Below are 13,690 nucleotides of genomic sequence, written 5' to 3'. Positions count from 1 at the left end.
TTTCAGAAAGGTCATGTCTGAAAGGGATTGTACAGCGCTGCGTAACCCTAGTAGCGCTCTAGAAATGTTAAGTAGTAGTAGTAGTAAAGGGATATAAATTGTGACATCGTCTGCGTAAATGAACGGGTGAAGGCTTTGACTGGATAAGAAGTTGGCCAAAGAACATAGACTATGAAACCAAAGGTCTGTCTGCATTATGGGCTTATATTCAAACAGGTAAGGACATTGCTCCTGCCTTCATTACCAAATCCCAAACCAGCCCATGTGACTACAGAGACAGAAAATGACCTATCCAATCTGCCCCTCCTCACCAACCTTTCAGGTACAGGGTATTTTCTTGTCCCTGGAGGGCTTAGTGTCTGTGCACTTTACAATCTAAGTCCTCCCCGCCAAAGTTAGTTTTGCTGATGTCTAAGCCCTCACTTTTGAATGGACCACTGTAACCTCAGAAACGCTCTCCCCATTCATAAGCACCAGGTCTTAGTGCACTGCCTCACTGAAAAACCTTGGTACAGAAAATGAATCCTTTTCCATTTCCAGCATCTTGAACAAACCCTTAAAAAGTGGCGATAACATTTTCCAGTTGTCTCAACAGTGGCTGTGCTGCAAGAATGATGGACATTTGTTGGCCTTAGATTCCAATGAAACAATTTACCAGGGCACCTTGAGGAAGGAACGAAATGTGCAACAAAATCTTTAAATCAGAATGTTGTCCTTAAGGGAGTTGAAGGGTCACAAAGCTGAATGCCGGCTGCTCGGCCTTGGCTTCACTTTTGTTTTCATGCTTCTGAGCTGAGATTTTTGGGTTTGCTGTGAGCTTTCTTCATTATTTCTTTATTTTGCTTTGGAGTTTTAGGTTTTCTTAATTTTCTATAGTCCGAATAGAGCAGAATGCGCCTCTCCTTTCTCCTCTCTTCATTGCTTTCTTTCCACTCTGTTGGGCTTCCAGGCTAATTGGAGCCTCTTCTGAGCTACATAATCAGTTGTAACTACCCTTCCTTGTTTTCTACCCCAATCTTCACAGCAAGTGTCTTCAGCAAGTGGCCCCAGACTACAGCTCCCTCCACGGTGCACCAGCTGTAACTATGACAGCAATAAAGAGAAATGTTCAATCGCTGGAAAAGAGGAACAAAATTGTGGACCAGTAGCCTCTGCTCCTTTCCTTAGTAAGATCGTCCAGGGTTTGGTCACCTATTTGAACAGGGTTCACATTCTGTATACCTCACAGTCAGATTTTCGTTAGAATATAGGGCAGAAAAAAATATTGGGATCATTGCTGGCTGAAAGTTTTTATTAGGAAAGGGGCAAAAATCTATCATTAGGCAATTTGAACTATCTAGGGCTTTTGACTTGGTAAATCATTGACTCTTTCGTTACTTATTTTGAGTGAGACTGGAATAATGGCCAATGTTTGGAATTGGTTTCAGGGGTTTCTGTCCTGGAGGTTATATATCAGCTTGTCTGACCTTTTTCTATCAGGGGCTACTTTTTATATTTTGTAATATTCAGAGGGCCAAAACATGCACTATCGTATTTTGCTGCACGTTTAATTGAATAGTGGCAAAATACAACCATGCATTGTTCCTCCCCCAGCCTTCATCCAGTCTTGTCTTGTCTTTCTCTCTCTCATGTACCCTCCCTGGCCTTCACCCAAACCACAGAACTCTGTCTTCCCTGCAGTGATTCTATCTCTCCGTACGCTTGAGCCGCAAGGTGAGGGACATAGGAGTTAGCTCTGTGGGTGCTTGAGAACCCCCAATAATGAGAAGACTCCATGAGTGTGTCTAGGGAGGGCCCAGTTTCCATTGAGTTTAGCAGCCCAATCATTTGTACAGGAAGTTTGAGAGCTCATAAGGCTGCATATACTGTACCAACTGAAAAGAACAGGCTGGCTATGCATGAATATGGACACCGTTCCTAGAAAAAAGTAGTTTCTAACCTTCCTCTTGCCTCTGCAAACAATCTGGCCTATATTTAATTCCAGCAGCTCCAAATTGGTTTCAGGTGCTCAGCTATCTGCATTTGTGTCCCAAACACAAGCTGCTACCTGACATTTCCTAGACTTCCCTTCTCCAATATAAGTTCACTTCCTGTAAACTCCAAAGCCCCAGGAACTACATCTCCCAGAATTACTGGTAGCTTAAATCCTCTGAGCTCCTATATGCTCTCTTCAGTTCCCTCTAGTGGTGACTTGCTGTATACCCAGTGACAAATTGCTCAACACATCACAGCCCATAATCCCATAATTTTCAGACTCTTCCATTCTTCTGGGTTTGCATTGCATCTTACATATGACGTTACATATCCTCTCTTATAGTCTGCAAATACCATAGCAGTTCTACGCATATCACAATCAAGAGACCAGGCAACCCCTAGGAATTACAATACCACAATAAAATAATTTAAGAAGTAGATAACATATTTTTCTGGAAAAACAATGTCTTCATCACCTTACGAAATAGCAGATAGTCCTTTAATGCTCTGATCTGCCTGGTACAAAAAGGTTAATAGGAGAAACCTTTTGGCTCGTAGATTCCTGAAATTTTGCAGCACATATGTACATGTATGACAGAGCTCTACCATACAATATTTTAAATACCACCACACATAACTTGATCTTTATTCTCGCTTCAATAGGTAACCAATGAAACTCCACAAACAGCAGCGTACTTTTCTGCCATTTATGGGCAGGATATATTAAACGGACGGCTGTGCTTTGTACCGTTTGAAGTGTTAAGTAAATGCGAGTGGCACCCTAAATATACAACCAAAAGAAAGGGGATCAAATTACCATATGTCAAATTCTACAAACTACTTGTAAATATAAATGATGGCAAATTGTTGGAAATACAGGTATCAAAAATTCTTTACAAGGAGGAAAAGACCTCATTAAGACCTTATCAATCGCCATTATGGCATAATGTAAGCCACATTGAGCCTGCAAACTGGTGGGAAAATGTGGGATACAAATGCTACAAATAAATAAATGGACTCAAAGCCACATATTAATGTGATTAGTCAAAAGATTCATCATAGGTCTCAAAAGCCTCCTAATAACGGTTATGTGGTAGGAAAGAAAATTTCTTTTACCTTTAATTCACAATCAAAAACTTCTGCCAACAACCAAAAATAGTCAAAAATGAAAATAATACTTAGCTTATGACTGCACAGAACACGGGTTTCACTGTTGAAGGTAGATATCTTTTCCTTAGTTTCACAGTCGCCAACTTAATGTCCCTCTCTTTAGAAATCCCAAATTGTGCTGGGTTACTTCCATATGCATCGTCAATGCAACATCTGTACACTCAAGTCTTTTTAGGCAAAGGTCTCAATGAGTTCTTTTCCTCCTTATTTTTTAAATAATTTTTGATACCTGTATTTCCAACAATTTACCATAATTTGTATTTACAAGTACCCTAAATATACAACATTACAATAATCTAATTGAAGAAGCAATGAGGCCTGTACTACTAATCTCAAAATAGATTTATCAACAAAATCTCTAATTTTCCTGATCAGTGGTCACCTGCGTCTCCATTGTTAAGTATAAACGGTTTTTATTGATGGACAAACTTCAATTCAAACATAGTAAATGCTTACAGTGTATAACTTACCAATATTTCTATAACAGCAACTTATCTTACAGCGTGTCTATCCCATCGCTTTTTTAACATTTACCCCTTCCCCCCCCCTCCCCCCCAAAGAAAATGAAACATTACTCTCTGGATTGAAGCTTCATACATCCTACTGACACTCTTGTACAACCTTGTCCAGTCCTTATTCACTTACACGAGGGGCTCATAACTTCATTATATCGGTCCTAGTCTATTAAGTATAGCATTTCTGGCTCTATGGGATATATTTTGCAAATAATGAGTCCAAACATTAAGAAATTTCTTTCTTTTCCTCAAATTATCATATGCGTCCCTTGCCTCCCACAGCATTAGCTCATGTAGCTTATTCCTCCATAGCCAAACAGAGGGTGGCTCTGCCTGCATCCAGTGTCTCAGTATGCATTTTTTGCCCACTGCAAATGCTTTACATAAAAATCCCTCCAAGTTTTTATCCGATATCCCATATGCATTATTTTTGTTCAAGAGTACTCCTCTCCAAGAGGGGTGCACCTTTTGCCCCAATACTTGTTCTAGGTATTCCTGTATCGCTTTCCAAAATGTTTTAATTTTATCGCACCTCCAAAATGCATGCAAAAATGTGCTCCTCTCTCTTTGGCATTTAAGGCATTGGGGATCAGAGCTCCATCCCGCCCTTACAGCCTGGGATTGTGTTATATAGCCTCGATGAATGACCCTGAATTGACTCTCTTGTAATTCTGCTCCCCCCACCTGCCCCGGTATGCCTTTGATTAGTTTCGCAAAATTTATTCCCTTCAACTCATATCCCAAGTCCTTGCTCCATGTGTTGCGTCTCCATTGTTAAAGAGTCACAACTTAGATGCCCCCAGTCTCCAAACATGAGTCAAACTTATCATTGTTTCCTATCCTAAGCATCTGATCATTCATCATCAGATATTCCCCACTAACCAAAATGTAGGTTTTTTCCTTGTTCATTTCATTACCCAACTGTCTATTCTAATCAACATATCCCTTGGAGTTTGTGACACTGGGAGTAACACAACGGTGTCATCTCCACAGATTGCCTTCCCAATTCATTTTCCAGCGAAAGCATCAACACATTAAATAAAATAGGGAAAAGCAGTGACCCTCTAGGGACACCATACTGCACATTCCATTCCATGCCCGACAATGTTCCCAGCATTTTTACCCTATATGACAGATTTCTCTATCACAAAGGAAACAGCTTGTGTTTGAGACACAAATACAGGCAGGTGGGGAAAAAAAGCCCTGGTTAGAAGGAACAGAGATGGTTGCAAGTGGGCGTTGTTGTAAGTTAATGGAAAGAATGCTCGTACAAATTCTGTCAAGGACCAAAAAATAGCAGGTTAAACCTTAGACTGAGAGGGTATGTTGTCTTGGAAAAGCATCCACCTATTAGTTGAGATATCTGGGCAGGAAAGCCAGGCACAGAGAAGGTTGTATGCTAGCCGGGAAAGCTGCTGACAACTAAGCCCAGGGTGAAGTATCTCCTGGCAGATAAATGCTGAGAGGCCAAGGTCTGTGTTAATGTTTATTATAAGTTTTTAAATCTATGCTATACTGAGACAGACTAGCAAAGGAATACAGTCAGCAACCGAGAAGCTGACAGAGGCCTGTAATGTAGGCATAACCCATAGGCTACAGTCTGTAGGGGGGGGGGGAGGTGGAGGTCAGACTAGCTGTGTAGAAATGTGTGAGGGAATATTATCCGTGAAAATTAAGGATGTGTCCTGCTTCATCATGTACAGGAATAACATGTATAGAATGTTTGTACGTTTGGGAAACTCGCCAGGTGCCCTTGGCCTGGATTGGCCACTGGGGATGCTGGGCTTGATGGGCCTTTGGTCTTTTCACAGTATGGCATTACTTATGTTAATCTGTTTTGTGTTCTTTTGTACTTTGCTCTGGATAACGGCAGATTAGAAATAATAAATTTTCAATTTCTCACCTTCCTTCCCCCCCCCCCACCTTCCTTACACCCCTATCCCTCTAATTCCTTGTAAGACTTCTAATTCCCTCTGTCCCCAAGGTCCCTCCCTGCCACACACATACTCCCCCACCTCACCTTCTCTCTGTCCCCCTCCCCCCTCCCACAAGCCATACCCTCAAGCAAGCCTCTCACAGCATCCTGTCCAGCTTGTGGTACACCCCAGTCCCATAGCAGACCATCAAACTCATGAAACCTAACCCCACATCACACTCCAAAACTTGCTCTGCCTCCCTCCCCCCACTTACCCCAATGGCACTCCTAAAACATCTGCTCTCAATCCCCATCCCACCATTATGGTACACCCCTAAGCATGCACTTCCTCCCCAGCCTGCTCCAGAAACCCTCTTTGTGGTATCTCCCCAGCCTCTTCCCTCCATCTTCCCGGTGCACAGCTGCCCATCTGGCTGCGTCGTCCTCCCCTGCTAACTTGAACCACAGGGCTATACAGAAGTGCACACAGTTCAAATAAGCAGTTGGGTCTAGGATGGCAGAAAAGGAGCATGTGGCCTGGTGGGCAGGCGGAAGGGAAGACACTTGGCTGGCACCAGTGCTTGTGTAGAATTCTGCACAGGTGGGGAATCCATGAAAATAGTGCATTGCACGGAATTCTCCCAGGAGTATGTTCTAAAGTACAAACAAATCTGAGGCGGAGAGGAGAGTCCTTTCAGTGATCCACTTCCAATTACGAAAGCTGATTATATTTCAGAACATTCACCTCTTCTGCACAATGGCTGCATCTGCAGCTTTGAAAGTATCGATGTCCACTAAACACAGGCCGGTATATGATTGATTATCTGCAGCTGAATTGTTCCAGCCACGCACTCCGGAAGGAATCGGCATGGCTGCTTCTGGGATTTGACTAACTCATTTTTGTTCTAATTGCAAAACTATTATAGGTGTCCTTTTCTCTGCCGCCTTTAGCTGTTCATGTTTAAGGAGTTAGTGATTTGTCATCATCAGAGGGCATCTTCCACCAGAAGGTGACTCAATATGCAAACTGTTCTCAAGGTGAGGGATGCAACAGGGTTTTGTCCAGAAATTGTGAATCTAGAACAATGGTGGGGGTGGGGGGGGGATGGGAGGGGGCACAGGCCAGACAAACATTGGGGTTTCTGCGCTGGAGCTGCTGTCCAGAGGTGTATTATCAAAAGGGCTGTTCTCTAACTGGCTGCGTGTACTTGCACATGAGTGCGTGGACTGCATACTATACACAGGGGAAGAACATGGGAGGGACACGGGCGTGTCTCCCTTTACACAAATAAACACAGCACAGAACACTTAGGAGACCATTTACACCTGCCACTGACCTGGTAAATGATCTCACCCACCTTGCATCTTGGCGCACGGAATTAGTGCCCAACTGGAGACATCAAGTTCCAGAACTGCCCGCACAACGCGTAAGAAGTGAGCTGCAGGGAGGCAGGACTGTATCACACAAAACTTCCACTTGCTAATCCCAATCTATCCCTCATTTACCATGTAGCTGAGGGACCAGGAGCAGATATATGATGGGAACAAGATGCGTGGTACGGAGTCAGTTGGGATAATTTGATAGCTAAAATCAAGGCAAGTCCTTTGTGTAGTTAAGCAAGAGATAAGGAACTGGTCTAAGACTCTTCACTCTCCTTCTCTGCTCATATCCAGCAGACCGCCAAGACCTGTCGTTTCTTTCTTTACAACATCCGTAAAATCCGCCCCTTTCTTTCTGAGCACTCTACCAAAACCCTCATCCACACCCTTGTCACCTCTCGTTTAGACTACTGCAATCTGCTTCTTGCTGGCCTCCCACTTAGTCACCTCTCTCCTCTCCAATCGGTTCAAAACTCTGCTGCCCGTCTCGTCTTCCGCCAGGGTCGCTTTACTCATACTACCCCTCTCCTCAAGTCACTTCACTGGCTCCCTATCCGTTTTCGCATCCTGTTCAAACTTCTTCTACTAACCTATAAATGTACTCACTCTGCTGCTCCCCAGTATCTCTCCACACTCGTCCTTCCCTACACCCCTTCCCGTGCACTCTGCTCCATGGATAAATCCTTCTTATCTGTTCCCTTCTCCACTACTGCCAACTCCAGACTTCGCACCTTCTGTCTCACTGCACCCTACGCCTGGAATAAACTTCCTGAGCCCCTACGTCTTGCCCCATCCTTGGCCACCTTTAAAGCTAGACTGAAAGCCCACCTATTTAACATTGCTTTTGACTCGTAACCACTCGCCTCCACCTACCCTCCTCTCCTCCTTCCTGTACACATTAATTGATTTGATTTGCTTACTTTTTTTTTTTGTCTATTAGATTGTAAGCTCTTTGAGCAGGGACTGTCTTTCTTCTATGTTTGTGCAGCGCTGCGTACGCCTTGCAGCGCTATAGAAATGCTAAATAGTAGTAGTAGTAGTAGTAGATACCTAAATGTTGACTGATGAATAAAATTGTGAATGCAAACAGCATAAATACAAAGGGCACAGAAAAGACTAAAGACATGGAAGGGAAGGGCTCACGCCAAACCTGCCCCAAGATGCTGCAGCCATTACACTGTACCAATGTCCTGCATCCCAGGATGAGGTTGGTGGAGAGTGGCAATAAGGAGAAAGCCATCACCTAGTTCTAATGGACTTCATTTCCATCCCAAACCCAACACAGCAGACGTAAAAAGCTTCAAGACTTAGAATCAAGCTTTTTATTCAAAGCAGACCGGACATTTACACAGAAGGCATAAATGCAGAATCAGCAGACACAAAGCCTGCATTTTTATTGTCCAGGAGTCATCACTACATCTTTGTATTTGCAGGAGTTCATAGAAAGAAATTAATAACCATGTTTCTGCTGTTATCTTTCAATCTGGATTTCCCACTGCTAAATCTGAATGAAATCGATGCAGAAGAGAAATCACCAGAGCTTCTTCCTTCAGGAGACCTTTCGGCAATCTCAGCACAGAACCCTCTCCGACACCAGCGCAAGAGAGTGCAAGAACTTTCCAGACCATCTCTGGCACCTGACTGATGCCTCATTCCTGACCAAAACCTTCGGTCTCTTCGACTGCAAACATCAGCTTCTCCTTCAGCTGCTCATAGCTCTTATATGGAGGAAGATCCAGGCGGTTAAAGCTGAGGAGAGAAAGAAGGTAGTGTAGCTACAACCACTACTGGATATAAGCAGTGCTGGACTGCTCTTAACACAGAGACGTTGAGCTTCTTTGCAAGCCTAAATTCCTTAAAGTGACAGTCCTCATAAGTGACAACATCCTGCTCTCTCCAGGGCCCATACGTGACAGCATCAGGCACTTCCCGGTGCTCATACACGACAGCATCAAGCTCTATCCAGTGTTCATACGTGACAGCATCACGCTCTATCCAGTGTTCATACGTGACAGCATCAGGCACTTCCCAGTGCTCATGTGACAGTATCAGGCACTTCCCAGTGCTCATATGCGACAGCATCACGCTCTATCCAGTGCACATACGTGACAGCATCACGCTCTATCCAGTGCACATATGTGACAGCATCACGCTCTATCCAGTGCACATACGTGACAGCATCACGCTCTATCCAGTGCTCATACATGACACCATCACGCTCTATCCAGTGCTCATACATGACAGAATCATGCTCTATCCAGTGCTCATACATGACAGCATCACGCTCTATCCAGTGCTCATACATGACAGCATCACGCTCTATCCAGTGCACATACGTGACAGCATCACGCTCTATCCAGTGTTCATACGTGACAGCATCAGGCACTTCCCAGTGCTCATGTGACAGTATCAGGCACTTCCCAGTGCTCATATGCGACAGCATCACGCTCTATCCAGTGCACATACGTGACAGCATCACGCTCTATCCAGTGCACATATGTGACAGCATCGCGCTCTATCCAGTGCACATACGTGACAGCATCACGCTCTATCCAGTGCTCATACATGACACCATCACGCTCTATCCAGTGCTCATACATGACAGAATCATGCTCTATCCAGTGCTCATACATGACAGCATCACGCTCTATCCAGTGCTCATACATGACAGAATCACGCTCTATCCAGTGCTCATACATGACAGCATCACGCTCTATCCAGTGCTCATACGTGACAGCATCACGCTCTATCCAGTGCTCATACGTGACAGCATCACGCTCTATCCAGTGCTCATACACGACAGCATCACGCTCTATCCAGTGCTCATACACGACAGCATCACGCTCTATCCAGTGTTCATACGTGACAGCATCAGGCACTTCCCAGTGCTCATGTGACAGTATCAGGCACTTCCCAGTGCTCATATGTGACAGCATCACGCTCTATCCAGTGCACATACGTGACAGCATCACGCTCTATCCAGTGCACATGTGACAGCATCACGCTCTATCCAGTGCTCATACATGACACCATCACGCTCTATCCAGTGCTCATACATGACAGAATCATGCTCTATCCAGTGCTCATACATGACAGCATCACGCTCTATCCAGTGCTCATACATGACAGAATCACGCTCTATCCAGTGCTCATACATGACAGCTGACAGAATCACGCTCTATCCAGTGCTCATACATGACAGCATCAAGCTCTATCCAGTGCTCATACACGACACCATCACGCTCTATCCAGTGCTCATACACGACACCATCACGCTCTATCCAGTGCTCATACACGACACCATCACGCTCTATCCAGTGCTCATACATGACACCATCACGCTCTATCCAGTGCTCATACACGACAGCATCACGCTCTATCCAGTGCTCATACACGCCAGCATCACGCTCTATCCAGTGCTCATACGTGACAGCATCACGTTCTATCCAGTGATCATACGTGACAGCATCACACTCTATCCAGTGCTCATACGTGACAGCATCACGCTCTATCCAGTGCTCATACACGACAGCATCACGCTCTATCCAGTGCTCATACACGACAGCATCACGCTCTATCCAGTGCTCATACGTGACAGCATCACGCTCTCCAGTGCTATGTGACAGCATCACACACTTTCCAGTGATCGTACATGACAGCACCACACTTTCTCCAGTGCTCATGCGATAGCATCATGCTCTTTCCAGTGTTCATACGTGACAGCATCACTCTCTTTCCAGTGCTCATACGTGACAGCATCATATTCTTTCAGATCTCCATATTTGAAAGAATTATGCTCTTTTGAAAGATTGACTCAAAGGTCGCACCTCTCCCCCACAGAGAATATGGACAGAGCTCTCAGTTACTGTCTCATATGCTCCCGTGTCCTGCTACCCCCTCCTCTACACTCTCAGCTGAATGGCTTCTACCTGTGACAAAATGGGCTTCAAGGACACTTGAGCGCGGAGGAAGCCTTTAATTCCTCCTTCCCCATAAAAGAGCCTGAACTTACCACGTGTGACTCCGTGGAAGCCAACTCTCCTTACCAACTCTGTCTATGCAGAACTTCTGAGGTCCGGTACTGCCTGTAATGAGAACGGAAAACAATTCCCTAGTTTAGCCCCAGGTAATGGTACTTCAGAGCATGCAGAAACATTTAAAAAACAATGCCAGGCAGTACTTTCTCAACTCCAGCCCTTGGTAGCAGATGGGAAACCTACCAATGAGCTCAGCAAATCCACCAACTGGAAGGCGACAGGTACCAGTAACAAACTGGAGTAAGCGGATTCTCTTTTCATTGTCCATTTCTTTCACAACCTGTAAGAAGTAAATGAAAAAGCATGAAAGTGGAGTCTCAGCGTACTGGAGATAATGTATATGTACATTTTTAATGTGACTGCCCAGTGAGTGGTGGCAGCCAAAAAAGCAAACAGGATGCCAGGAATTATTAGGAAACGGATGCAAAATAAGATCAAAAATATTTTAATGCCTCTGTATCGCTCCATATTGCGACCTCACCTTGACTATTGCGTTCAGCTCTGGTCGCCATATCTCAAAGATAAAGCAGAATAAGAGCAACCGAAATGATAAATAAGGAAAGGCTAAAGAGGTTAGGGCTCTTCATCCTGGAAAAGAGGTGGCTGAGATGGGATATGATTGAGGTCTACAAAATCCTGAATAGTGTAGAACGAGTAGAAATGAATCGATTTTTTACTCTTTCAAAAAGTACAAAGACCTGGGGGCATTCAACGAAATTACATGGAATTACTTTTAAAACAAACAGAAGGAAATATTTTTTCACATAAAGAATAGTTAAGCTCTGGAACTCGTTGCCAGAGGGTGTAGTAACAGTGGTTAGTGTATCTGGATTTAAAAAAAGGTTTGTACAAATTCCTGGAGGAAAAGTCCATTGTCCGTTATTGAGACTGCTTGCCCTGGGATTGGTAGCATGGAATGGTGCTACTAATTGGGTTTCCGCCAGGTTCTTGTGACCTAGATTGGCCACTGCTGGAAACAGGATACCAGGCTAGATGGACCATTGGTCTGGCCGAGTATGGTCATTCTTATTTTCTTATGACTTCTCTGAAATACTGTGTTTTGGATTTTTAATTTGTTTTCTTCTTCAAGATGCCCTGGTGGAGTTGTAAATAGATTAGAAAGTCTCATAATAAACTATCAGATCTCATGAATTGCTGAATGATCCTCTGTCGACATCCTCCTGTTACTAACCAACAGTAATGAGAATCCTCTAGCTGAGGAAAGATAAGACTGACACAGCTTAAAAACTGGAAGACAGCTGTTCATAAGTGGGCTAGTGGTTTAGGGTTGGGTTTCCTCCCTGTAGTGGAAGTGAATTTTAAGATTGTTTTTCAACTCTGCCTTGACCGACCGGTGCACTTGGGGTCTGTATTTTTGATTAGAAGTAATTCTGTTTAAAAATGATTGCTTAACTTTGATTGCGTGAAAATAAGTTGGAATGTAGAAGACATAGCTCTAATTAATTTGGTATGTGAAGTGAGAGGTGGAGCCTGTTTTCCAGTTCAGACTGGCCACCTGGACTGGGAGATATGTGACTACATTCCCACAGTATGGCTTGTTTACCTAAACAGAGAAATTCTCAAGCATTCTGTAATTTTTCTTAGCTCTGAACATGAGTTCTAAGTCTAATAAAAAAGTGAGTTTTTATCAGTGAAATTGGGAGCTCGTCTGTGAGTAACATACAAACTGCGCAGAGAACCATATTTCCTGTTCAAAGAAACTCCTGGCTTTTGCTGTGAACAGGGCCCCCCCCCCCCAGCTGATAAGAGCCTGGATGATGCAAGGACCAGTGATTGTTTTAGTGCTTCTTTTCCTGGTCTAGGAGCTCTTAGCATTGCTTGGATGTAGAGACCAGTGAAGTAATGATTGTTTATAGATAGGTATTGTTTCTTTTTAGTTATATAGCTAATCATTGTGTGTATATAGCTTAATCATTGTAGATTTTAGAACCTCTAATAAAAGTCTCATTTACCTAATACAAATGCAAAAGAATCCAGAGTAATTACTGAGTAATCTGTGTCAGTAAAGCAGGCTGTAAAACCAGGGCAGTACACTTCCCCCCCCCCTTATTTTCTTCTCCTCTTCGCTAACTCATTGTCTAGGCTGAAGGGGTTGGGTTGGGGGGGGGGGGGGGGGTTTGGGTAGGTTATGGGGTTGGTAGGGTTTGTGGAGTACTGAGATGTAAGTGGGGGGTTCATCTAAGTTTATATATCTTCTTTTCTCTATAAATACTGGAAGTATATGTACGCTTGCCACTATCTTTTCTTGAGACTACTGTTGCGTTTTGTAACCGGGGGGGGGGGGGGGGGGGTTTGCTTGGATTGACAATAGTACTTGTCAATTGTAGAATAAAGACTTCTAAAAATGAAAAAGCCAACAAACTGGGAGACTGCTGTTGCCTCTGGAGCAGAAAGCTGCCGCTTCTAGAACTCACTGAGAAGTTTATTTGCACCAGGGGCGTAGCGAGACCTCACGGTGGGAGGGGCCAGAGCCCGAGGTTGGGGGCACATTTTGAGTGCTGCCCCACCGCCTCGCCCCCTCACAAATACCTTTGCTGGCGGGGGTCCCCAACCCCTACCAGCCGAAGCCTTCTTCAGCGCAGTTTCCGGCGCAGCCGCCTTCCCCCTGCTCTTCTTTCTTCTTGCTCCTCCTGTGCACGCTGGCAAGAAGAACGGGGCAGACAGCGAACGCAGCTGTG

At 44.3% G+C, this 13,690-nt stretch overlaps 1 protein-coding gene across 2 annotated transcripts in view; it reads right to left on the bottom strand.

Moving 5' to 3' along the window:
* Positions 1–8,258: 8,258 nt before the first annotated feature.
* WWP2 (WW domain containing E3 ubiquitin protein ligase 2) overlaps positions 8,259–13,690 on the bottom strand; it is a 169,918-nt gene continuing 164,486 nt past the window's right edge. For both annotated transcript variants that reach the window (XM_030204668.1, XM_030204669.1), the window contains 3 exons: positions 11,175–11,271; positions 10,967–11,039; positions 8,259–8,703 (listed from right to left, as the gene is read on the bottom strand). In XM_030204668.1, the coding sequence (XP_030060528.1) occupies positions 8,604–8,703; positions 10,967–11,039; positions 11,175–11,271 (270 nt within the window). In that variant the 3' untranslated portion in view covers positions 8,259–8,603. The remainder of the gene's footprint in view (positions 8,704–10,966; positions 11,040–11,174; positions 11,272–13,690) is intronic.

Source organism: Microcaecilia unicolor, chromosome 5, assembly GCF_901765095.1.
Source record: "Microcaecilia unicolor chromosome 5, aMicUni1.1, whole genome shotgun sequence".
Classification (NCBI taxonomy): domain Eukaryota; kingdom Metazoa; phylum Chordata; class Amphibia; order Gymnophiona; family Siphonopidae; genus Microcaecilia; species Microcaecilia unicolor.
The sequence above is the reverse complement of the archived record's forward strand: the minus strand, read 5'-3'. Positions and strand labels throughout refer to the sequence as shown.